Below are 27,035 nucleotides of genomic sequence, written 5' to 3'. Positions count from 1 at the left end.
GTCCTATATTCACCTTACTGAAATCTTTGGATGTGCTTGCTTCTTCTTTGACAAAGTTCTTGGAAGTTGAACCAAACTTTTGTTGAGTTTCTTTAGTTTTTCACTGTTAGAAACATCTGCCTGTTTTAATTGAGGAACCTTCAACGGATGCTCCTTTTCTTCCTTCAACGGATAATTTTCATCATCCGTTGATTCCACATCCGTTGACATCCCATCAATTAATTCTATTTTCTTTTTGTTTTTATCCCAGGCAGTCTCACAAAATGATTCAATTCCTTGGACCTTGACAATTTGAGCACTAACATCCCTAGATGTCTTCCAGGCTTTAATCACCTCTTGCTCTCTCCCTAATTGATTAGAAAGTATTTCTACTTTCTTAACAGATTCAGCTAGTTCATTTTCAACAGATATACAATGTAGCTTAGTTTTCTCTAGGTCAATCAACTTATCTTCTAACACAGCATTTCTATTACTTAAAAACAGATTGTTCTCTTTAATCCTACTATTTTCTTTAGCAAGAGATTTAAGAGACACACGCAAGTGATACAATTCAGTAGACATGTCATTAAAAGCATCATTGCACTCTTCTTTAGTAAGCTGTGTTAAATCAGTAGTGATTACCTGGTTGCTTGATGAACTAACTTCATTTTCCTCAGAATCAGCCATGAGAGCCAAGTTGACATATTCCACATCTTCATCCTCTTCTTCTCCATCAGCTGCCCAGTCTTTTTCTTGAGTAATGAAAGCCTTCTCCTTTTGCTTGAGCAGATCAAAATATTTCTTTTTGTAATCTACTTGGTCAAATTTCTTCTTTTCAGTAGTTGGCTTTATGCACTCACTTGCAAAGTGTCCACTTATACCACAATTGAAACACTTGAACTTGGATTTGTCCACCATGTTCTTATGAGGTTTAGTGGCTCTAGTATTTTTCTTAAATTTCATCTTTGCAAATCTTCTGGACAGAAATGCAAGATGCTCATCAATACCATCAGAGTCATCTTGGCTGGAGTTGTCTTCATTCTCAGCAACTTGCTCCTTCCCCTTGCTTGATTCTGATTTGCTTGTGCCATCTTTGGAGTTTAATGTTGATCTCACAGTTTCTTGTCTGCATTCTTTCTCATTTTCAGCTACCAAGGCAACTGAACCTCCTTTCTTTTTTCCCTTCTCCAATACCTCATCCTGTTCCAGCTTTAGTTCATAAGTCTTCAAGATTCCATATAATCTTTCAAGAGTGAAGTCCTTATAATCTTGAGAGTTTCTCAAGGAGACAGTCATGGGTTTCCATTCCTTTGGCAAGGATCTTAAAAATTTAAGATTTGAATCCTTCACCTGGTACACTCTACCATACAGCTTCAGTCCATTCAACAGCCTTTGGAATCTATTGAATGTGTCATTTAAAGATTCATTTTCTTCAAAATGAAAATACTCATACTGTTGAATGAGAAGCTGCATTTTGTTTTCTTTTACTTGTTCTGTACCTTCACACAGTAACTGAACTGTGTCCCAAACCTCTTTGGCAGTTGTGCAATTTATCACATTATCAAACATATCCTTGTCAAGACCATTAAACAAAATGTTCATAGCCTTCTTATCCTTGTGGACTTCTTCTGTGTCTTCCATTGTCCATTCTGCTCTAGGTTTTGGAATGGATTGACCAACAACAATTGTGGTTGTAGCAACTGTGGCTACTTTGTGGGGAATGTGAGGACCATTCTCAATGCAGTTTACATAACCTTTATCTTGGGAGAGTAGATGAAAGTGCATTTTCACCTTCCAATGATGATAACTGTCTTTGTCAAGAACTGGGATTTTTACTCCAATATCCTTCTTACTCATCTTTGTTAGTTTCCAAGAACTTTAAACTCTTTGTGTGTCAAGAGCCTGCTCTGATACCAATTGTTATTCCTAGTGAACTAACAATGAGATTTACAGAAGGGGGGTTGAATGTAAATCTCAAAACTTTTTCAAGTTTTGAGCAGTTTCAAAGGCTGTGTGTTTAAGATAAACAAGTGTGTGAATTGCTTTAAGCTAATACAGACAGATATATATTCAAGCACAAAAGTACAGAACACAACAGACCTTAAAAACTTTTCTGGTGGATTTGTTCTTCCACCAGAGATGGTATTTCAGAAAATCTGTGATTCAAGAAGTTGATCACAGCTGCATCCTAGTACAAACTAGATAATTTTTCTCAAAATTTTTCTAAAGAGCTCTGGAAAAATTCTTATCTAATTACTAGCTGCTACTTGGTTTATATAACACCAAGTTTACAAGTGAAGACAAAGATAAAAAGTACAATAATAAAATAAGTTCTCCACTTGTTTCTTCTCCATTTTACTCCAGTGCATTGTTGACTATTGCCTCTTTATACTAGAGTAGAACGGCTGCTTTTTCTGATGTTCCTGAAATAGGCTACCACATCTCAGTTGTCTCTGTCAACCCATGTGCCTCTGTTTGTAGGTACAACTACCACTTGTCAACTGCTATTTAACAGAACATCCGTTGAAGCCTTCATCCGTTGATGGCTTTATCCGTTGATGTGTTAGAAGTTGAAGCTCTATCCGTTGATGCACTCATCCGTTGAAGGATGTTATCCGTTGAAGCTTTAGAGACATCCGTTGAAGCTTTGTTTCTCATCCGTTGAAGCTTTGTTTCTCATCCGTTGAAGGTCTTTAAGTTATCCATTGACACCATTTCATTTATACAAAATTACAAGGCATGAAATATTTATAATTGGCCTTCCTATCTGCATATCCTTTAGTAGTCAACATGACTTATAATTTCCCTCAATATTTAAGAATTATATCTCAAATTCAGAGACTGAAATGTGCTACAACACTAGACTTATTTCTAAGTAAAGCTACACCATCAACGGATAGCCAAAGTGGTCTTATCCGTTGAGGCTACAAACACTAGATTTCTACTTAAGTGTTTTGTTAAACATATCATCAAACTAATGCACATGTATTCCTAACAAAAACGTTCATCAGCAATATCATACTCAATGTAAGATTCTAAATACAATTTTTTATCAAGATTAGCTTTATCAAGCCCGCCCCCCGAAATAAAAATGTTCCAGTATCTCGGCAAAGGTATGCCAACATTTTTGCTTGTCATGTTTATGAGGTGCAAAGCAAAGTCTCGTAGTCACCACTCTTCCTTGGTGAAGGTATTGGACCAGTTGTAGGGCTTGGAATGAGCTGCTTTAGCTACAACCTAAGATATAAGAGTTATGGCATGTAAGTAGAGAAACCAGTTACAGATGTTGTAATGTATAAATTAGTGTAGCAAAAGACTATTTTCTTTGTGTCACTTATTTACCCTTATGTGTGCTCTTTTCAGTTTTCCTTTAGAAGGGACGGAATGGGAGGAGCAGATTGCTTCGAATTTTTATCTTTTTTCACTTCTCAAACCTGATGACAGTACTCCTTTGACTACGTAGTTCCACTCAGTCCATCTCTGCATGTGACAAAAGTCCGTTGGATGGCTTGTTTTTCAAGATTGTTTGATGAAATCGGGAAGGCCAAGGTTTTTGTCAACTGGACTTACTTTGTTATAGTAAAAAATATCTCATGAACTCACCACAACCAAGCAAGGGATGCTTCCGCGCTTGGGTCAGTTTCCCTATCTGGAAATCTGGAATGGCTGGTATGAAGGAACAGTCGCCTTCTGAACTGTGAAGATTAATAATCAAAATCTATAAAGAGGTCAGGAAAACCTTTTAACTTTTCTTGTTGGCCGCTTTTATGGACATTATTTGTAGTGACTTGACTACAGTTTTCATTATAAATATGCTATTTTGCTTAGGCCTCATTTAATATGCTTTCTTTCCAGTTGCCACAAACATGATAGAGTATGAATTTTCTTTCTGTTCTTCAAATAACTTTCAATTTATCTCACATATATTTGAGTAAGTTTGGTTAGGATCTTTGGTTTAGGAACTCTAATTATGATTAATTGGTGAGCACGATTTTGTTCTTGTGGTTTGTTATCCACTACTGTTTTTTATAACTTGACTCTGTATTACTAACTTAACAGTGAAATTACATTTTAAAACCCTCGATAGCCTAAAAGGCTATGATCGAGTGTAGTATATGCTCTTATCAGTTTAATATCTTATATATGGGTTAGGTGTCCACATAATATTTAATTAATTTTTAAGGGGAGGATTTTTTTCAATAGCTTGCTATTAGAGTCTTTAAGCGTTGCATGTGCATTGCACTGCTGCAAAGGCCTGACCAAAATAAAACATAAAAAAATTAGATAAAACAAAATTGATAACATGACCAAGAAGCTGGTTGGTTGCTTATTTTTTTTTTGCCAAGGTTTCGTTGTTTTTTTAAATACATTATAACATGAATTGAATTAACATTAGTGATGTAAATAATATAATTATTCACTAAAAATAAAGTCCTAAACATAAACATAAAAGGCCTAGTATGTCTTCACAGAGTTTGTGGTAGTTGAGCGCTTCTGAATGAAAAGCTGATTTTATTAGTTCAAGTACTATTTTGTCCTTGTCCCGCATTGTGAGATGTAGAAAAGCAAGATTTCTGTTTTGTATAAATAAAGGTATGAGACACACGCTTAAAACGCTCGATAGCTTAAAAGGCTAAAATTGAGTGTAGTATATGTTCTTATCAGTTTAATATCTGATATGTGGCCTACGTGTCCACATGATATTAAATTAATTTTTTGAAGGGGAGGATTTTACAATAGCTGGCTATTGGAGTCCCAAAGCGTTGCCCATGCACTGCACTGCTGCAAAGGCCTGATGCACCCCACCAATCATATTTCAAATTTTTATTGTTTAACATATTTTGTTGTTGATATTTATTTCGTAATATTTTCAGAAAATATTACTATTGCGTAAACATGAGAAGACACATATTAATAGTGCACTAACTTTATGTTCCAATAAATTAGATATTAACAAGGTACCATTTTCTTTTAATAAGATCACTTTGCCAGTTGTATAAATTCAATCTAATGAGATCTTTTTGTCGGTATTTACGTAATTTGCTAAAATCACTACATGTTGTAGCCATGTAGGGCTTTGCTACCCAAAATCATGATTAAAAAAATACAAAAAAAAATGATAACATGACTGGGAGGTTGCTATCTTAACTGCACCATTAATTAAATCGAATTGACTTTTATAATATAAATTATAAAATAATTTATGCACCAAAGTCCTATACATAAGAGCCCTTGTTTGTTTCCCCATACTTTTTGTTTGTTGAGCACCGGTTATAATAAAAAGTTGATTTAGTAGTGAAAGTACTTTTTTGTGCTTGTCCCACATTGCGAGATGCACAAACACACGAGTTCCGTGTAATGTATAAATAATGGTCTGGGACGAACATTTAAAACCCTCGATAGCCTTAAATGGGTCGGATTGACTATAGTATATGTTCTTAAGAGTTTAATATCTGAAATGTGGGCTACGTATCCACGTGATATTAAATTAGTTTTGTAAGGGAGGATTTTCTCAATAGCTTGCTATTGGAGTCCTAAAGTGTTGCCCTGCAGTGCTGTAGCTGGCGCACCCACCAATCATATCTCAGTTTTTTAGCATTCGAACATATATTGTTGTTTATACTCCCTCTATTTTTTTTTATTTGTCACTTTGACTTTTGCATATATTTTAATGTGTTTTGACCGGCTAGTTAAAATTATCGTTTGTAAAATTTTCTTTTTGTAAATAAAAGCAGACAACTTATAATTTAATTCACAAAAAGAAAATTTTTAAAATTATATTTCTAACTAGCCGGTCAAAATACATTGAAACGTGTGCAACAGTCAAAACGACAAATAAAAAAACAGAGTACTTGTTTTGTAATATTTTATAGAATATATTACTATCGTGTAAGATTAAGAAGGCGCATATTTAAAGTGCACTGACTTTATTCTCTAATAATAATAAATTAGATATTAACAAGGAGCCATTTTCTTTTAATTAGAGCACTTTTCCGGCTATATAAATTTACTTTAATGAGGTCTTTTTGTCGGAATTTATATGGTTTGCTAAAATCACTACATTTAGGGCTTTGCTACCCAAAACCATGATTAAAAAACAAGATTAATAACTTGACTGGTTGGTTGCTATTTTAACTACACCATTAATTAAATCGAATTGAGTTTTTATAAAATATATTATATAGTAAATTATGCACCAAAGTCCAATACATAAGAGCCTTGTTTGTTTCCGTAGTTTTTGTTTGTTGAGCACTGGTTAACGAAAATTTGATAATTTGATTTAGTAGTGAAAATTCTTTTATGTGCTAGTCCCACACTGCAAGGTGCGGAAACGCACCAGTTCCGTTTATGTTTAAATGATGGTCTGGGACGAAAATTTAAAACCCTCGATAGGCTAAAAAGCTAAGATGGAGTGTAGTATTTGTTCATATCAGTTTAATATCTGATATATAGGCTACCTGTCTATGTGATATTAAAATATTTTTTAAGGGGAGGATTTTCTCAATAGCTTGCTTTTGGAGTCCAAAAGCTTTGCTCATGCTCTGCACTGCTGCAAAGGTCCGGCGCACCCCACCAATCATTTCACAATTTTTTTAGCGTTCAAACATATTTTGTTGTTGATACTTATTTTATAATATTTTTTGAATGTATTACTATAGTGTAAGCATGAGAAGACGCATATTTAAGGTGCAGTCACTTTATGTTCTAATAAATTAGATATTAACAAGGAATCATTTTCTTTTAATAAGAGCCCTTTGCTAGATGTATAAATACACTCAAATGAGGTCTTTTTGTCGGGATTTATGTGATTTGATGTAGGGCTTTGATAACCCAAAAATCATGATTACAAAAATACAAGCAAGATTGATAACTTGAGAGGTTGGTTGCTATCTTAACTACACCATTAATTAATTCAAATTTACTTTTATAATATATATTATATAGTAATTTATGCATGAAAATCCTATACTTAAGAGCCCTGGTTTGGTTCCATGTAGTTTTTGTTTGTTGAGTACCGGTTAACAAAAAGTTGATTTAGTAGTGAAATTAGTTTTTTGTGCTTGTCCCACACTGCAAGATGCAGAAACGCACGAGTTCCATTTTATGTATAATTAATGGTCTGGGACGAACATTTAAAACCCTTGAAAGCCTAAAAGGCTAAGATTCAGAGTAGGAAGTGTTATTATCAGTTTAATATCTGATATGTGGGCTATGTGTTCAATGTGATATTAGATATTAGTTTTTAAGGGGATATTTTTGCAATAGCTTGCTATAGGATTCCTAAAGCGTTGTCCATGCACTGCACTGCTGCAAAGTTGGCGCACCCCACCAATCATATCTCATTTTTTTAGCGTTCAAACATATTTTGTTGTTGGTACTTGTTTTGTAATAATTTCTGAATGTATTACTATTGTGTAAACATGAGAAGACGGCATATTTAAAGTGCACTAACATTATGTTCTAATAAATTAGATATTAACAAGGAACTGTTTTCTTTTAATGAGATCCCTTTTTTAGCTGTATAAATTCACTCTAACGAGGTCTTTTTGTCGGGATTTATGTGATTTGCTGCATCTTAATTTAAAGTATTATGTTCTTTCATATTTGTGCCTTTTGTTCGTACATTTGTTGCTTGCTAAGATTGGGTGTAGTATTTGTTCTTATAAGTTTAATTCTATTATATGTTCTTATAAGTATAATATCTGATATCTGCTTGTCTAAATAGTGTTAAATGTTATTTCAACTAGCTTGTTATTGGAGTCTTCAAGTGTTGCCCATGTACTGCACTATTGCAAAGGTCAAGCGTACCTCAACAGCTCTATTTTTAATGTGTTCAGTGCTAAACAAGATTGGTGGTTGACAGCAAAGTTGATCCATTCCCAGAAGATCTATTCCTCTCTTGAAATATTCACAAAAATTAATATAGAATAGGCAACCACTGTAATTTCTCTAAAAATGTTATGAAGTTAGTTATCAATTCGTTTCATTTATAAGCCCCCCTATCCTCACAAGTCACATCTCAACTTTTGTTATTCCCTTGTAACTGTTCTTTTCCTTAATCTAGCACCGATAGCATGATAGTTCTTTTTAAGGTTTCTAATTATTTCATCCTTGCATCCAGATTTTCTTGGTCATTTGACTAAGATGGTCTAAACAATAAGTTGTGCTAGCAAGTTCATTAGCAATATCATACTCATGTAAGATTCTAAATATAATTTTTAATCAAGACTAGCTTTATCAAGCCCGCCCCCCGAAATAAAAATGTTCCAGTGTCTCAGGTAACGGTATGCCAACATTTTTGCTTGGTGAAGGTATTGGACCACTCTTCCTTAGTAAAGGTATTGGACCAGTTGTAAGCCCTGGAATGAGCTGCTTCAACTACAACCGAAGATATAAGAGTTATGTCATGTAAGTAGAGAAACTGGCTACAGATGTTGGAATGTATAAATTAGTGTAACAACAAACTATTTTGAAACTCACCACAACCAAGTAAGGGATGCTTGTAATGTATAAATTAGGGCTTGTAATGTTTATTAATTAGTGTTTGAACTGGCTACAGATGTTATAGTAAAAAGCATCTCATGAACTCACCATAACCAAGTAACGGATGAATTTTGAAATAATTTTTTTTCAAATGTGGACAGTTACTTTGAAAGCTAGGGAGTACTTAACAAAAACATGGATGGTTGCATTTTTAACCACTCCGTCTCATTTTATTTGATTTTTTAGAGAATTGTACATAGACCAATTTTACTTTTATATAAATGTTTATTTGAAAAATATTGCACAACTGCCTCTAATAAATGTCGAATTAAATTAATTATTCTATTGCGTGATATATATAAGTTGTTTGTGTTTTATTATTAAAATAATAATATATTTGAATTATAATAAGAGGGAAAGAGGGAAAGGTGGGTGATGGGTAAAAGATATTGAAAGAAATGATACGGGACATGCACATTATTGCCTGACAAATGAGACATGTAAATTGTGATTTATGTACTAATATTTTGAGGCACCGCTAGAATGATGATGGATAATTTATTTGTCCAAGAAGCTTTAAATTATAGTTTGGATAATATTTTAGAACATTCTTTAATTTTTGCTCTAATATTAAAAAATTCACTTTCACAATAATACATGAAAATTATAAAAAAAATCATTTATTTTGAGACAAGAATCTTAGTGCGTAAGAGATTACAAGAGAATGCTCTCGAGATATTTTAAGAGAAAAGAGAAGAGAAAAGAAATAACAGAAGAAGATGAGTCACTCGTGTGTTCCCAAGTTCGTGTAGGAAAAAGAAAAATGAATTAAAAGAAAAAATAATAATGTGAGAGAATTTTCCCAAATCTTTCCATTTTTTTAAAGAATGTATTTGAGAAAAATTATAGAAAATTTTCCTAAAAAATTCGGGAAGACGTCTTGGAAATAAATAAAAATTTTAAAAAAAATTCTTCTCTCTTCTCTCTATTTCAAAACTCTAGAGCGCAGCTTAACTTAATTTTATCAATAAAATATGGTTTCCCTCTTATTCTTTCACCATTTGAATTCTAATCTAAAATAAAGTAAAATAAAATACTCAAATATCACTCTCTCCTTAAAAGAGTACACTTCGCATTCTCTCCTTTAAAAGAGGACACATATCATCTTTTTTTATTATTATTATTCTTCAAAATTATTAGATGCATTGCATTAATTATATTTTCATCAATTTTCACTAATTTTTTCTCCAACGAATTCCTTCTTCCATTTATATTTCCACTAATTCTCCATTTTCAATAATTCTCACTTCTCACCGTATCTCAAAGTATTGGTTCTCATTAGTATTTTTATTTAAATTACTCAACAATCAAATATATTAATTTTCTTAAAAAATATCCTAATTTTCCCTGATTTTCTTTCCTTTTTTCGCTACTATTAATTTCACAATTTCTTATCTTTCATCAATAATATTTATTAAGATAATTTATTTAAAATATATATTGTCAAAATATATTTATTACAATTTTAATTTTTAATATGCGTATATACTACTTATTTTACATATCATAGTTATTAAATATTTAGAATTTTCATTAAATCTATTTGAAAAAATCTCGAATATGTCAATAATCTATTTAAATTAATTAAATCAACTTAAAGTATGTTATGCGCTCAAAATCTATACTAATAATTTTTTTATGTTAATTTAAATAAAATAAATATAAAATAGTCGGGCAATTACCCGGGACCTAATCTAGTTTTTATTATAGTGGAGTTAAAATATAAAATATATAGATTGTTGGCCCTAAAATCACCGTTCGGTAGGGCTGTAAATGATCAAAATTGCTCGTTAAACTCGTCCGGTTCGTTCGAATTCGAACAATGTTTCTTGTCCGATAATTTTAACGAACCGAACCGAACTTTTAAGGTGTTTGACTTGAGTTCGGTTCGTGTTTGGTTCTACTTCATTTAATTCGTTAAACACGAGTTCGGTTCGAAAAAATAGTAAATTTATTATATTATATATATAAATAATATAAGTATTATTAATAATATATGAATTATATTTTATAATTATTTTAAATAAATATTTTATTGGTGAAAAGATATTTAATTAATAGTTTGATATAATTTTTAACCTAAAATAATATTTAAAATATTTTTTTAAAAAAATACATATAGTATTCGATTCGGTTCGATTTGTTCGCAAACAGTACGTATTCAGTTCGAATATTACCGAACTCGAGTTCGAACAAGAAATTTTGTCCGATAGGATTACCGAACAATGTTCGGTTCATTAAAATTTTGTCTGATTTCATTAAAAGTTCGTCTGAATTCGTTCGAGTTCGGTTTATTTACAACAGATATAGTAGAGGTTAGAACAAATACACTACAACTACTGCGTTATTTTTATAAATACATAGGAGCAGATTTAATTAAAACAAAAATACTATCGAGCATTTATATGAAAAAATATTATAATTTTAGATAAGATATCTAAGGTTAATCCCATACCCAATTTTCTCTAAAATATAAATATAGAGCAAATATAAAGGATGGTTGGAGTTAACACAATAATAAAGATAATAACTTGCTAAAGCCCCTTCATAAATGAACTAATTGTTTTTCTTCATGACATGTTTATTGAGAACATGTGAAGAAAAAGGTTAATTTACTAGTGAAACTACTACTTTATACTTGTCTCAGCATTGCAGGATGCATAAATGCAAGAGATGCGTTTTACGTATAAATAATAAATATCTGGAATGAACATTTATCAGTTTAATATTTAAAATAAAATACGGTTTATACATACACCTAGGCTGCTTATGGGTTAACGAACCCGTTAAATCCAACCCAACCTTTAATTGGGCCGACCAAATCGAATTATTCAAACTTGTGAGTTAGTAGGGTTAAATTTCCGTTGGGCCGATTATATTGGGTTGGTTCAAATTTTATTTTAACTTTTTAAAACTCTAACCCAATCCAACCCGGTCTAATTATTAAACCCAACTCATTTTCATTGACTCGGTTAATATGAAGCAAACTATGAGTTGCACTGTAATAAGGTACTTTCACAAATTATTATATTAAACTAATTTAATTGGTTAATATGAAGTAAACTATGAGTTGCACTATAATAACGTACTTTCACAAACTATTATATTAAACATTCGGGGAAAGAGGAAAGGAAAGATGTTTAATTGGTTATTGTATTTATACTTATCATATATTTATGAGCAAAAGTAAATTATGATAGATCGTAAAATTAAGAATTTATGTTGTTTCAATCAAGACTGTATCTTTAACTTTTCACTTACTTGTTTTTCTGAGAGTTGACTTTACACTGCGGTATAAAATATCTTTATACTTGTTTTAATAAACCTGTAATAATTTGAACGATCAATTATTTCTTGTATGTAACATTTTTTTTATTATCTACTATTATTTTTATTCAACCCTACCCGACCCAACCATCACTCATATAATAGAGTTGGATTATAATTTTCTTTTTTGATATTAATGCATTTGAAAATTTTCAAACTCAGGATTTCTGTTGCCTCCTCCCATTTCTTCCGGAACTAAACAAGTTGTGTTACTAAATTTTCGAAACTGGCCCAAAACAGGTCAGGTGCAGCACTATATCCACCCACATGATATGTCGTGAAAATGCGGGTTACATATACATCCAAGTGACATAAGTTATTGTGACCTAAGAAATTTTTTAGCAATAACTTATTATATGCATGTGGTTTTTTGTCACATAACTTCAACAGGTTAATTAAAAAGTAAAGAGTTTTTTTTACAGTAGAGTTAAAATATTAAATATAGATAGGTAACAATAGAGGTTAGAACAAATACACTACAAGGGGTTATTTTTATAAATACATGGGAGCAAATTTAATATCTAGAATGAATGTTTATCAATTTAATATTTAAAATATGGTTTACACATATACCCACGTGATATAAATTATTGTGAAAATGCGGGTTACAAATACATCCACGTGACATAAATCATTGTGACCTGTGAAAATTATTCACAAGTGGTTTTTTGTCACATAACTTCATCAGGTTAATTAAAAAGTAAAAAGTTTTTTCTTTAAAAAAAAGAAATTAAGAAATAAAAATAAAAACGAATGATTTCTATCGATTCCAGCGCGTGCCTTCATGTATTTAAGGTGTACCACATCGCCATAAGTAAAGAAAAAGGATCCCCTTCCCGTACATTAATAGGTGAATTAACATTAAAATATTATAACTAGTTAATTAAGGCGGCGGTGATTAGCTCGCTTTAAATTTTGTTTAACTATATAAGAACAGTGGAATTAAAAGCGCCTTGTCCCACACCGGTCGCATTACGATATTTTTTCTAATCTTGTGTTTTAATATGTTGGATGAACACATGTACTACAAAATATTTTATCAAGGACGTAATTCATTTATAATTTATTATGCGATATGAGGTGCTTGAATACATAAATCAAAATTTACTAATCATCAAAAAATTAAAGGATTGTATTACAACATGACTTATTTTTGGCAAGTCTCAAAGTCGAAATACCCAAGAGCCGAGTTCGTTTCGTCCCAGTACTCTCGGACAAGTGATGAGCCCAGGAATCAGGATGCACCGGGATTTTTAGCACATCGGCAAGCAAAGAATGGAACCTAACCCGAGAGAGCAAATTATAACAGCCAATAAAAATCGTCATGAAGGAATTTGAGTTAGCACAAAGGCTGATACTTAAATATGTAGCCAGACAATTTTTAAACTGAGGAATAACTACGAAATAATTCTTATTAGGTATTCGTAAGTAACACTGATATAAAATCATAAACGTAGACTTTGAAAAAAGAGAAAGAGAACAGATAGAAACATTTACAGGGAGACACATAATTTAAAAGCCAGTCAAAGGGATCACATGACAGTAGGAGACACACAAGTACATGAGCAAATTCCCAGGGAGAAACTTGTCCTGAACAAATAAAAATTTCAAAAATACATCTACCATCACTGAAAATATAATACACACATACATATGGACTCCAACCACTGATAAGCAGTCACGATATTTGAAAACAAAACTGATAATGCACATATGGTTGAAATAGAAAGACCGTGCTACTAAAATAATCTCAACACTAGAGGAAATTTTGAAACAGTCACGAGTTTCGTAAAAAACCCTAATAAAATATTGCTAAACTATATGAGCAATTGAGCTCCATCCACACGGTTTGCAGAATAAAATAAAAGACTGATTTGCAAAAAAATGAACACGGAAAACACACAAGCAGGGCATAAGTAAAAAAGGGTGGAGGGAGTGCCGAACCTGGTTGGCAGGATTTAAGGCGCAAGCGCCAACCCTTCAAACAGTCGAAAGGAATCTATAAGTCCACATACTAGCAGGGGGCACATGAACGGATTCACCAGTTGAATCACCTGTTCATACAATTTGACTTCATGTAACCAGAACAAAGTTAGGGTCACCAGGGCCATCACGTGTTCTGCTACCCCTTACCCGCACTCCCTGAATTTAATATAACTAGCTTTACTTAATATATACATAATTAAATTTACCAATTTTGAAGATGTGGGACATCATATTAAGCTTTAATTTAATAAATTAAAATATAATTAACCCTGGCGTATAATCATCGCTCCCTCATATCTATTTTCATAAACACAAATTGTTGCAGAATTTAATAAAATTAGCTGATTACGGGATAATAAATAAATTGCCGCAGCCGGGATTCGAACCCGAATTAGCCATTTCAGCGTTGATCCTCCACAATGCAAATGTTATTAAGTCAACAGTGAGTGCTCCTGCGGCAGTATATATTATACATAGCACTGTATATAAATAAGTTATTAGTTTTTTAACATAATGATGTGGGACGTAAAAAATAAGATAATTGTTTATAAATATAAGGACAGGCGTGAATCACGAACAATAAATCAGATGATCTTTGATAAGACGCTCAGGAAGATAAGGACTGGTAATTTCTAGATTAAACATATAAGATCCAATCCAATGAGATCACATAACAGTGGGAGAGACATGCGCAGATGCAGAGGGAGAATCACATGATCTAAACAAATTAAAATTCCAAAAATAATTATATATATGATGCAGGAAACAGAAAGATAAAGTAAGAATCCACATACTTGACACCAGAGATCTGAATCAGCAGGCTGAAGCGAGAAGAGAAGAAATCGATCACAGAGGCACGTTCTTGGAGTGCATGAGCTGTTTCCTTCTTGTGGCCACCGCCAATCAATGACAAAAAATAAGAGGTTTCGAAGCTTGTTATACAGTGACGAGACTGGAAGCTGATCGGCAACTGAGGTATGTTCCTGCCTCCTGATTTGAAATCTTTCCGGAGTAGTTGATAATTTATTTTCCCCTCTGCCTGCGAATAAGAATGAAGAACAATTTAAGATCTCCAAGTATGCTAAAATTGAGAATTTTATGAATTGTAAAATATCTTATTTCATCAAATACTTTTTGCCCCAAGTCCAACAACTAAAATAGACAGTTAACAAATTCGTTTTATAAGAACTAGATAAAGATAAAGAACAGATAAAAAAATCTAATTTAAATTAGTCTTTACAGTACTTCCAATTGGGGATATTTCTTGCAAAAACAACCAAGAAAAACTAATCATGACCATTGTGCATCTCCATCCCCAATCCTTCGGTTCCCAAACAACCATATTTTCGTTCTTCATCTCTCAAGCATTTATAAGGAGTAAACAACAAATGCCTAAATTGAAATAGTAGTCCTTGATACACGCAATAATCTTGACCAATAACACTAGAGGAAAAAAAAATTGCTACATCCGCTCTGAGTTTATACACATTAATATATTAGTTTTATATGAACTAGTCAAACATAAAGAATAAATAGAAAAATCTAAGTTAAATTAATCGTTACAGTACTTCCCATTGGTATATTGTCATTATGTCATGTGAACATGTCTACCCAGAACCAATTTACTGTGTCGACCCCTGGTCCCTGGGGAGGTACAAACAAGAGCAGCGGGAGACACAAAGCAAAATCAATAAAATAATTCTCACCAAAGTAAAATTGATGCAAATTTAAGAGCATTTAACCAAGCAAATGTAACAAAAAAACACCACAGAGGAAGAACAAACCGCGCCTCATGTCTGACATGTGCATCACTGCCCGTAGCATTTCATTTAATTTTAAATTGCTATGTCGGAAAACATCTAACGACTATTACGTATAACAAACAAAACAATAAAATTGAAAAACTATTAAAACTCCGTATAAATTTGGGGGAAAATAGAATGGCAAACGCAAAAAAGGTGGAGGGAGTGTCAAACCTGGCTGGCAGGATTTAAGGCACAAGAGCCAACCCTTCAACCAGTCGAAAGGGATCAATAGGTCCACATAGTAGCGGGGGACACATGAACGGATTCACCAGTTGAATCACCTGTTCATACAATTTGACTCCATGTAACTGGAGCAAGGTTAGGGTCACCTGGGCCATCACGTGTTCCGCTACCCCTTACCCACACTCCCTCAATTTAATATAACCAGTATTACTTAATATATACATAATTAAATTTACCAATTTTGAAAATGTGGGACATCATATTAACCTTTAATTTATTACAATATAATATAATTAATCAAGGCATATAATCATTGCTCCCTCGTATCTATTTTCATAAATACAAATTGTTGCAGAATTTAAAAAAAATAGCTGATTACAAGGTAATTAAAAAATTTCCGCAGCCGGGATTCGAACCCGGATTAGCCGTTTCAGTGTTGATCCTCCCACAAGTGTGTAATTTATATCCACTTGTATATTCGCAAGGGTATATTTATTTAGTTTCAGCGATGATCTTCCACATGCAAAGGTTATTAAGTCCACAGTGAGTGCTACTGCAGCAATATATAATATAAATAGCACTGTATATAAATAAGTTAATAGTTTTTTAAAATAATGATGTGGGACGTAAAAAATAAGATAATTGTTTATAAATATAAGGACAGGCGTGAATTATGAACAATAAATCAGATGATTTTTAATAAGAAACGGTCAAGTACACGCTCAGGAAGATAAGGACTGGTATTTTATAGATTAAAAATATAAAATCCAACCCAATGATGAGATCACACAACAGTGGGAGAGACATGAGCAGATGCAGAGGGAGAATCACATGTTCTAAACAAATTAAAATTCCCTAAAATCATTATATATATGATGCAGGAAACAGAAAGATAAGGTCAGAATCCACATACTTGTGACCAGAGATCTGAATCTGCAGGCTGACGAGAGAAGAGAAGAAATAGATCACAGAGGCATGTTCGTGGAGTGCATGAGCTGTTTCCTTCTCTTGGCCACCGCCAAACAATGACAAAAAATAAGAGGTTTTGAAGCTTCTTATACAATGACGAGACTGGAATCTGATCGGCAACTGACGTATTTTCCTGCCTCCTGATTTGAAATCTTTCCGGAGTAGTTGATAATTTATTTTCCCCTCCGCCTGCGAACAAGAATGAAGAACAATTTAAGATCTCCAAGTATGCTAAGATTGATAATTTTATGAATTGAAAAATATCTTATTTCATCAAATATTTTCTGTCCCAAGTCCAACTACTAAAATTGACAGTTTAACATATTAATTATATAAGAACTAGTTAAAGATAAAGAACAGATAGAAAAATCTAATTTATATTAGTCTTTACAGTACTTCCAATTGGAGATATTTATTGCAAAAACAACCAACAAAAAATAATCATGACCATTGTGCATCTCCATCCCCATTTAGAAAAAATGAGAATGATGTATATCTCAAGCCCAATCCTTCGGTTCTCAAACAACTATATTTTCGTTCTTCATCTCTCAAGCATTCATAAGGAGTAAACAACAGATGGCTAAATTGAAATAGTAGTACTTGATACCCGCAATAATCTTGACCAAAAACACTAGAGGAAAAAAATTCGATAGATCCGCTCTGAGTTTATACACATTAATATATTAGTTTTATATGAACAAGTCAACATAAAGAATAAATAGAAAAATCTAAGTTAAATTAATCTTTAGAGTACTTCCGATTGGCATATTGTCATTATGTCATGCGAACACGTCTACCCAAAACCAATTTACTGTGTTGACCCCTGGTCCCTGGGGAGGTACAAACAAGAGCAGCGGGAGACACAAAGCAAAATCAATAAAATAATTCTCACCAAAGTAAAATTGATGCAAATTTAAGAGCATTTAAACAAGCAAATGTAAAAAAAAAACACAACAGAGGGAGAACAAACCGCGCCTCATGTCTGACATGTGCATCACTGCCCGTAACATTTTAACTAGGTTTATTTATTTCATTTAATTTTAAATTGCTATGTCGGAAAACATCTAATGACTATTACGTATAACAAATAAAACAATAAAATTGAAAAACTATTAAAACTCCGTATAAATTTGGGGGAAAATAGAATGGAAAACGCAAAAAAGGTGGAGGGAGTGCCAAACCTGGCTGGCAGGATTTAAGGCACAAGAGCCAACCCTTCAACCAGTCGAAAGGGATCGATAGGTCCACATAGTAGCGGGGGACAAATGAACGGATTCACCAGTTGAATCACCTCTGTTCATACAATTTGACTCCATGTAACCGGAGCAAGGTTAGGGTCACCTGGGCCATCACGTGTTCCGCTACCCCTTACCCACACTCCCTCAATTTAATATAACCAGTATTACTTAATATATACATAATTAAATTTACCAATTTTGAAGATGTGGGACATCATATTAAGCTTTAATTTATTACATTATAATATAATTAATCCTGGCATATAATCATCGCTCCCTCGTATCTATTTTCATAAATACAAATTGTTGCAGAATTTAAAAAAATTAGCTGATTACAAGGTAATAAAAAAATTGCCGCAGCCGGGATTCGAACCCGGATTAGCCGTTTCAGCGTTGATCCTCCCACAAGTGTGTAATTTATATCCACTTGTATATTCGCAAGGGTATATTTATTTAGTTTCAGCGATGATCTTCCACATGCAAAGGTTATTAAGTCCACAGTGAGTGCTACTGCGGCAATATATAATATAAATAGCACTGTATATAAATAAGTTAATAGTTTTTTAAAATAATGATGTGGGACGTAAAAAATAAGATAATTGCTTATAAATATAAGGACAGGCGTGAATTATGAACAATAAATCAGATGATCTTTAATAAGAAACGGTCAAGTACACGCTCAGGAAGATAAGGACTGGTAATTTATAGATTAAAGATATAAAATCCAACCCAATGAGATCACACAACAGTGGGAGAGACATGAGCAGACGCAGAGGGAGAATCACATGTTCTAAAAAATTAAAATTCCCTAAAATCATTATATATATGATGCAGGAAACAGAAAGATAAAGTCAGAATCCACATACTTGTGACCAGAGATCTGAATCTGCAGGCTGACGAGAGAAGAGAAGAAATAGATCACAGAGGCACGTTCTTGGAGTGCATGAGCTGTTTCCTTCTCTTGGCCACTGCCAAACAATGACAAAAAATCAGAGGTTTCGAAGCTTGTTATACAGTGACGAGACTGGAAGCTGATTGGCAACTGACGTATTTTCCGCCTCCAGATTTGAAATCTTTCCGGAGTAGTTGATAATTTATTTTCCCCTCCGCCTGCGAACAAGAGTGAAGAACAATTGAAGATCTCCAAGTATGCTAAGATCGATAATTTTATAAATTGAAAAATATCTTATTTCATCAAATATTTTCTGTCCCAAGTCCAACTACTAAAATTGACAGTTTAACATATTAGTTCTATAGGAACTAGTTAAAGATAAAGAACAGATAGAAAAATCTAATTTAAATTAGTCTTTTGAGTACTTCCAATTGGAGATATTTCATGCAAAAACAACCAACAAAAACTAATCATGACCATTGTGCATCTCCATCCCCATTTAGAAAAAATGAGAATGATGTATATCTCAAGCCCAATCCTTCGGTTCTCAAACAACTATATTTTCGTTCATCTCTCGAGCATTCATAAGGAGTAAACAACAGATGGCTAAATTAAATAGTAGTCCTTGATACCCGCAATAATCTTGACCAATAACACTAGAGGAAAAAAATTCGATAGATCCGCTCTGAGTTTATACACATTAATATATTAGTTTTATATGAACTAGTCAACATAAAGAATAAATAGAAAAATCTAAGTTAAATTAATCTTTACAGTACTTCTGATTGGCATATTGTCATTATGTCATGTGAACACGTCTACCCAGAACCAATTTACCGTGTTGAGCCCTGGTCCCTGGGGAGGTACAAACAAGAGCAGCGGGAGACACAAAGCAAAATCAATAAAATAATTCTCACCAAAGTAAAATTGATGCAAATTTAAGAGCATTTAACCAAGCAAATGTAACAAAAAAACACCACAGAGGAAGAACAAACCGCGCCTCATGTTTGACATGTGCATCACTGCCAGTAGCATTTTAACTAGGTTTATTTATTTCATTTAATTTTAAATTGCTATGTCGGAAAACATCTAATGACTATTACGTATAACAAACAAAACAATAAAATTGAAAAACTATTAAAACTCCGTATAAATTTGAGGGATAATAGAATGGGAAACGTAAAAAAGGTGGAGGGAGTGCCGAACCTGGCTGGCAGGATTTAAGGCACAAGAGCCAACCCTTCAACCAGTCGAAAGGGATCGATAGGTCCACATAGTAGCGGGGGCACATGAACGGATTCACCAGTTCAATCACCTGTTCATACAATTTGACTCCATGTAACCGGAGCAAGGTTAGGGTCGGGGTCACCTCGGCCATCACGTGTTCCGCTACCCCTTACCCACACTCCCTCAATTTAATATAACCAGCATTACTTAATATATACAAAATAAAATTTACCAATTTTGAAGATGTGGGACATCATATTAAGCTTTAATTTATTACATTATAATATAATTTAGCCTGGCATATAATCATCGCTCCCTCATATCTATATTCATAAATACAAATTGTTGCAGAATTTAATAAAATTAGCTAATACAAGGTAATGAAAAATTTGCCGCAGCCGGGATTCGAACCCGGATTAGCCGTTTCAGCGTTGATCCTCCCACAAGTGTGTAATTTATATCCACTTGTATATTCGCAAGGGTGTTATTTATTTAGTTTCGGCGATGATCTTCCACATGCAAAGGTTATTAAGTCAACAGTGAGTGCTACTGCGGCAATATATATTATACATAGCACTGTATATAAATACGCTAATAGTTTTTTAACATAATGATGTGGGACGTAAAAAAATAAGATAATTGTTTATAAATATAAGGACAGGAGTGAATTATGAACAATAAATCAGATGATCTTAGATAAGAAGCGGTCAATTACTCGCTCAGGAAGATAAGGACTGGTAATTTATAGATTAAACATATAAAATCCAACCCAATGAGAAAACAAAACAGTGGGAGAGACATCAGCAGATGTAGAGGGAGAATCACATGTTCTAAACAAATTAAAATTCCCTAAAATCATTATATCTATGAAGCAGGAAACAGAAAGATATAGTCAGAATCCACATACTTGACACCAGAGATCTGAATCTGCAGGCTGACGAGAGAAGAGAAGATAAGAAATCGATCATAGAGGCACGTTGTTGGAGTGCATGAGCTGTTTCCTTCTCGTGGCCACCGCCAAACAATGACAAAAAATAAGAGGTTTCGAAGCTTTTTATACAGTGACGACTGACGAGACTGGAAGCTGATCGGCAACTGACGTATTTTCCGCCTCTTGATTTGAAATCTTTCCGGAGTAGTTGATAATTTATTTTCCCCTCCGCCTGCGAACAAGAATGAAGAACAGTTTAATATCTCCAAGTATGCTAAGATTGATAATTTTATGAATTAAAAAATATCTTATTTCATCAAATACTTTTTGACCCAAGTCCAACTAAGAAAATTGACAGTTTATACACTGTGTTGACCCCTGGTCCCTGACAAGGTACAAACAAGAGCAGCAGGAGACACAAAGCAAAATCAACAGAATAATTCTCAGCAAAGTAAAACTGATGCAAATTTAAGAGCATTTAACCAAGCAAATGTAACCAAAAAACACCACAGAGAAAGAACAAACCGCGCCTTATGTCTGACATGTGACCACTGCTTATAGCATTTTAACTAGGTTTATTTATTTCATTTTATCTTAAATTGTAATGTCGGAAAACATGTAATGATTACTAGGTATAACATACAAAACAATAAAATTGAAAAACCATTAGAACTCCGTATAAAATTGGAGGAATAGAGAATGGAAAACGCAAAAAAGGTGGAGGGAGTGCCGAACCTGGCTGGCAGGATTTACAGCACAAGAGCCAACCATTCAAACCAGTCGAAAGGGGATCAATAGGTCCACAATAGCAGCGGAGGTTATATAGATCATTGTATATAAACAGGATAATAGTTTTCCAACATAATAATGTGGGTAGCGAAAAATGAACAAAAATAAGATAGTTGCTAGAGAAAACTGTTGGTATTTAATGTACTGCTTGCTTCAAAAAAGAACCATGAAAGAAAAAGAAACTTACACCTTTGGAAGATATTTAGAAGTATTCCATCCTTTAATTTTAATGACTTTGAAGATTTGAAGATTTGATAGCATTTGATACTATCTACAGGACAACTATGTTTAATTCGCCACATAACTTATGTGAACAAAGTATTATTTTGATGAATCGAGACAAAAACAAAACTAAGTTAGTGAATTACAAGCATCAGAGGCAACAAGAAATACCCATTTCAATATAAGCACATATATTGATTGTCATGTCAACATATCTTCCCAGAACCAAATTACTGTTAGCCCGTGGAGAGTTACAACTAAGAGTAGCGGGACTCGGGAGACAGAGTGCATTTACAGGACTGTTTATGATTGAACTCCTTTAACCAAAGAGCGTAGGGACACTAATTCCAACCCTTAACCCTGCTACATTACCGAACCTACCTAGGTCAGAGAGGCTTCATGACCTGCCTTACTAAGATCACTTGATGCCTAGATTCTCTTTTAAGGTTCCAAAAAAAAAAACTAAAAAAAAAAACAAAAGGGCAGGGGTGGAAGGAATAGCAAACCTAAATGGAAGGATTTAATGCACAAGAGCCAAATGTACAACCAGTTAAAATGGGATCATTAGGTCCACAATAGCAAAGTGAGGGGCACATGAACTGCTGCACAAGGAGAGTCACTTGTTGGTAATTTTAAACTCCATTCAGCTGGAGCTACATTAGGGTCTCTCGGGGTGTCATGGTCCCACACACTCCCTTGGTTCATCAGGGTGTCATGTCTGGATAAAGGACGGACTAATAACTAATAAAAATATGGTTTTCTATTGTGGATATAAGTACACAGCTAGTGAAGGGGTTTGTCTGAACCAACAGTTTACCTACTAAACAGCTACATAAGCAAGATTTATTGACGAAGATAAAGGTATATGTTCACTTCTTCTATATGAACTTAACATACAAATATCAAAAGTAATATGTTTAGAATAAATTTAGTTGCATTGTAGCAGTTTTCTGCATCCTCTACCACTGCCCTCCTTTCTTGCCGATTGGGACCACAATTACTCTTTATCCAGAGCTTGTATTTTTTATTATTCCAGACTGTTGGAATAGCTGCTTCAATCCAACCAATGTAAGCAGTAGGTAATAGAGCTTGAGATGATGGAGAGGCGGGAGCTAAAAGAATTCTACTACTCCTCTCTCAAGACTTGGAAAACAGAAACTTAGGGATGTTAAATTTTAATTAGTAAGGCTTGCCTCCTGCAGTAAAAAATAAAAAGTCTTGACTAGGTAAAAAATAATACTAAGCTAATTAAAACTCCGTGTAAAATTGGGGTATATAATTGTAATGTCTGAAACCATCTAGTGACTACTATGTATAACAAACAAACAATAAAATTGATAAAAATAATACTAAGCTAATTACAACTCCGTATAAAATTGGGGGAACACCTAAAAATAGAATGGAAAAGGCAAAAAAGGTGGAGGGAGTGCCGAACCTGGCTGGCAGGATTTAAGGCACAAGAGCCAACCGTTCAGACCAGTCGAAAGGGGATGAATAGGTCCACAATAGCAGCGGAGGGTCACATGAACGGTTGCACCGAGCGAATCACCCTGTATACATAATTTAACTCCATGTAACCGGAGCAAGGTTAGGGGTCGCCCGGGCCATCAAGTGTTCAGCTGCCCCTTCCCCACACTCCCTCAATTATTATAATTAACAGAATTCAATATAAACACTTTTTAGTTTATCAATTATCACGATGCGGGACGGACTTTTAATTGATTTAGGCTTTTAATTTTACACAAACACACAACAAAAATTAACTTATAGACTCTACTATAGCATCGTTAATACAAATAATACAATCCAACACCAATTAAAAAATAAACAATTAATAATGTAAATAATTAGGGTATTACAAGGACGATGTATGAGGAATTGATGATATGCATACTCGAATCGGAGATGTAAGTCCTCCAGACAAGATTCCGACAGCATTTGTAGCATTTTCCGGCGGCTGAATAAACAAATCGAAGAATAGAATAGAATGAAGGGCATTTTATGTTCTAAAGGCTTCCACACTGGGTCAACTATTCAAAAGCAGTAAACTTTTGTTTATCGGTTTGTTGGGCTTCATTTTGCCATTTTGGCCCGGTTTTATTTTTCTTTTTAGGTTTGTATTTCTTTTAAAAAAAATTATACAAAAAACACGGACAAGTTTTATATAGACTATACTATTATGGCCCTAAAAAGTATGCTAATATTTTTAAAATAAATCTTAAACAAATATAATTTCATTATAAAAAGTCAAATATCTAATATAACTACAAACTCTATGAATTCATATCCAACTTATTATCTAATTGTATTCAACACTTTCAAAATTAATTTTAAAAATTCAAATTATAACATAATAATATAATTAATAAATCAAGAAAAAAATGAAAAAAATCTTAAAAACATAAGGTCAATCTATTTATATATACTGTACAATTACAAGAAAAATGGTTTTGTTTGGTGATTGATTAACACTTTCCAAAATAACAGTCTAACGCTTATCATTTTTCATTAAAAAATAAAAAAAAAATTCTACGAGAGTACGTTGACTTAATGTATGTCTCTCCCTCTCAGAAAAACACTTTTTGTTCATCATGCGGACTAAAAATATATATAATTAATTTAAAAAATATCATATAGACAAGCTATACATCCATTAATCCTGTTAAAATATATATAATTAATTTAAAAAATATCATATAGACAAGCTATACATCCATTAGTTCTGTCAAAGTTCTCACACCGTACATTTACACATCGTTGTCACGTGACTCGCTACTAAAAATCAACTCCATTGGTCATTTATATCAAGAACATATTTAGATTGCAAAATTAATAAATAAATTTGAAAAATAAGATTAAATAATTTATATTAAAATTACCATCATAAATTTCAAAAACTTATTTATTTTATTTCATAATTTACCTTTTATAATAAAAAGTATAATATGATAATAAATATTAAAATTAAACCATGTATCGAACGGGTTATATGTTATTTTAAGCGTAACATACTATTTTAAGCGTATGATATGATTGGTTGTTTGGTTAATATCTTTTTAAAAAGAGTTAACACGACTTTCAAAAACATTATTAATATTAAGAAAACATGTATCTTTGACTCTTCTAAAATTAATTCAAATTTATAATTTTATATGAGTCGGAGACCAAATAATCCCATAATCAATTAATTCTTAATAGTTAATACACATCAAATGAACACAAATACAATTTTTAAAAATTAAATTAAAAAAATGAAATTGAAAAAAATACAAAACTTGCATTCTCTTACGGTCTTACATAGGCTAACATGAAATAGAACACTCATAACAAAAAATGGATATTTTTGAAGTAAAAAGAAAATTTGAATTTAGGCTTTGTATACTAAAATTTTGGTATAAATAAAGAATTTACGGTTTAAGTATTTAAATATGAGTAGCCATATCATATTTTTAATATCTTTCGATTTTAATAATATAATATTGATATATGATGCTAATATTAAATTTTTAAATAAATATATGATAATCGTTATATTTAATATGAACAATATTCTAAATCTTAATAGTTTAAATATCCAAATTTGAATCCGTCAAAAGTATAATATAAAAAATAAATATATCATTAATTTCAATAATACATAATTATGATATTTTATTTAATTATCTTTTATTTTTTTTATTTTTACAATAATTATTATATAAATAATAATATTATGTTATAATCAGCTTTGCATCGCACGAGTTATAGGCTAGTAATAATTACACGTTTTATAATAATTACAAGGTAATAAAAAATATAATATATATATATATATTTGATAAATATTTTAATATTAAATTAGTTATATGATCGGTATCTTGACATGATAATGTTTTGTAATATTAATCATTCATTTTATGTAATTGTACTTTTAAACATGAAAATTCGATATTTATTATATTGACATGAGTTTATTTTTGTTTATAGTCTAAATAAAATAATTTAATATGAAAGATGACCGATAAATTATATATATATTGTTACATTCATGCGTATTATCTATTTTATAATATACTTTTCAGGATATGCAAATCATGATTATTTTATAAATGATTCTTCATATTGATTTGCATGTGTATCCCGAAAATTTCATTTTAAATTCATTAACAAATTCGTTCACATACGATTAATAATCACTGTCATAATAAATTTGACATTTACGAAAGCTCTAATTTGACTATTTTTATGTTAATTTTGATCGAACAATGTTCTTATAATATTCTACGGTACCATTACTATTAAAAATATTTTAAATTTTTCGTGCTCAAGTCATTAACTCTAACAACGATTTTTTCTTGAATATAATCGGTATAATAAATATATCACCTCAAAATGATAAATTCTAAACATCGTGTTATCGATTTGTGTTAAAATTATAATTTGACAAATGTAATTAATGTAAAGTACTAAATTATCATCATAATAATTAAATTGTAATGCTTATATATAATAAATACTAGTGCGTGTATATTAAATTCAATCCAGTTTCTATAAAAAAAATACAATTAATACCTACGCACTAAATAAAATGTCATTAATATATAATAATATGGGGCAATATAATAATTTCAACATGAATAAAATGTATTAGATTATTTTATAAACAATTCACATGTGTATTTGTTTTAAATTCATTGACAAATTCTTCACCCTACAATTAAACAATCATTGTCATAATCAATTTGTCATTTACGAGAATTTATGAAAACTTCAGTCTGTTTCTATTTATGTTTAATTTCGGTCGAACGATGTTATTATAATAATCTCCTTTAACACTACCATTAAAAACTATTTTATATTTTCGTGCTTAGGTGTACTACCTCTAATAGCGTTGTTTTTCTTAAATATAATCGGTGTAATGAATATATTCCCTCAAAATAATAAGTGTAAAATTAATAAAAAGT

At 32.2% G+C, this 27,035-nt stretch overlaps 1 protein-coding gene, 1 long non-coding RNA gene, 3 other non-coding genes and 2 pseudogenes across 5 annotated transcripts; 5 read left to right on the top strand and 2 right to left on the bottom strand.

Moving 5' to 3' along the window:
* Positions 1-2,337: 2,337 nt before the first annotated feature.
* On the bottom strand, positions 2,338-4,809 carry LOC141710712 (uncharacterized). The gene is made up of 3 exons (XR_012571025.1): positions 3,583-4,809; positions 3,322-3,459; positions 2,338-3,216 (listed from the first exon to the last, which is right to left on the bottom strand). It is a non-coding gene; the product is annotated as an uncharacterized LOC141710712 (long non-coding RNA).
* On the top strand, positions 4,054-4,247 carry LOC141715317 (U2 spliceosomal RNA). Its single transcript, XR_012572084.1, has one exon. It is a non-coding gene; the product is annotated as a U2 spliceosomal RNA (small nuclear RNA).
* Positions 4,600-4,785, top strand: LOC141716262 (U2 spliceosomal RNA; annotated as a pseudogene).
* Positions 4,810-5,369: 560 nt separating the features above from the next.
* Positions 5,370-5,554, top strand: LOC141715889 (U2 spliceosomal RNA; annotated as a pseudogene).
* An 805-nt stretch (positions 5,555-6,359) lies between these two features.
* LOC141716491 (U2 spliceosomal RNA) lies at positions 6,360-6,553 on the top strand. Its single transcript, XR_012573199.1, has one exon. It is a non-coding gene; the product is annotated as a U2 spliceosomal RNA (small nuclear RNA).
* A 563-nt stretch (positions 6,554-7,116) lies between these two features.
* Positions 7,117-7,309, top strand: LOC141715548 (U2 spliceosomal RNA). Its single transcript, XR_012572306.1, has one exon. It is a non-coding gene; the product is annotated as a U2 spliceosomal RNA (small nuclear RNA).
* A 5,592-nt stretch (positions 7,310-12,901) lies between these two features.
* Positions 12,902-24,847, bottom strand: LOC141714204 (uncharacterized). Its single transcript, XM_074517736.1, has 10 exons — positions 24,833-24,847; positions 23,987-24,049; positions 23,286-23,288; positions 22,990-23,226; positions 21,058-21,313; positions 18,898-19,141; positions 16,738-16,982; positions 14,631-14,875; positions 13,795-13,992; positions 12,902-13,132 (listed from the first exon to the last, which is right to left on the bottom strand). Exons 1-7 carry the CDS (start codon positions 24,845-24,847, stop codon positions 16,967-16,969), a joined length of 834 nt encoding a protein of 277 aa, XP_074373837.1. The 3' UTR covers positions 12,902-13,132; positions 13,795-13,992; positions 14,631-14,875; positions 16,738-16,966.
* Positions 24,848-27,035: the final 2,188 nt, after the last annotated feature.

The sequence above is a fragment of the Apium graveolens genome, chromosome 3, assembly GCF_009905375.1.
Source record: "Apium graveolens cultivar Ventura chromosome 3, ASM990537v1, whole genome shotgun sequence".
Classification (NCBI taxonomy): Eukaryota; Viridiplantae; Streptophyta; class Magnoliopsida; order Apiales; family Apiaceae; genus Apium; species Apium graveolens.
This window is presented reverse-complemented; position numbering and strand designations above follow the sequence as displayed.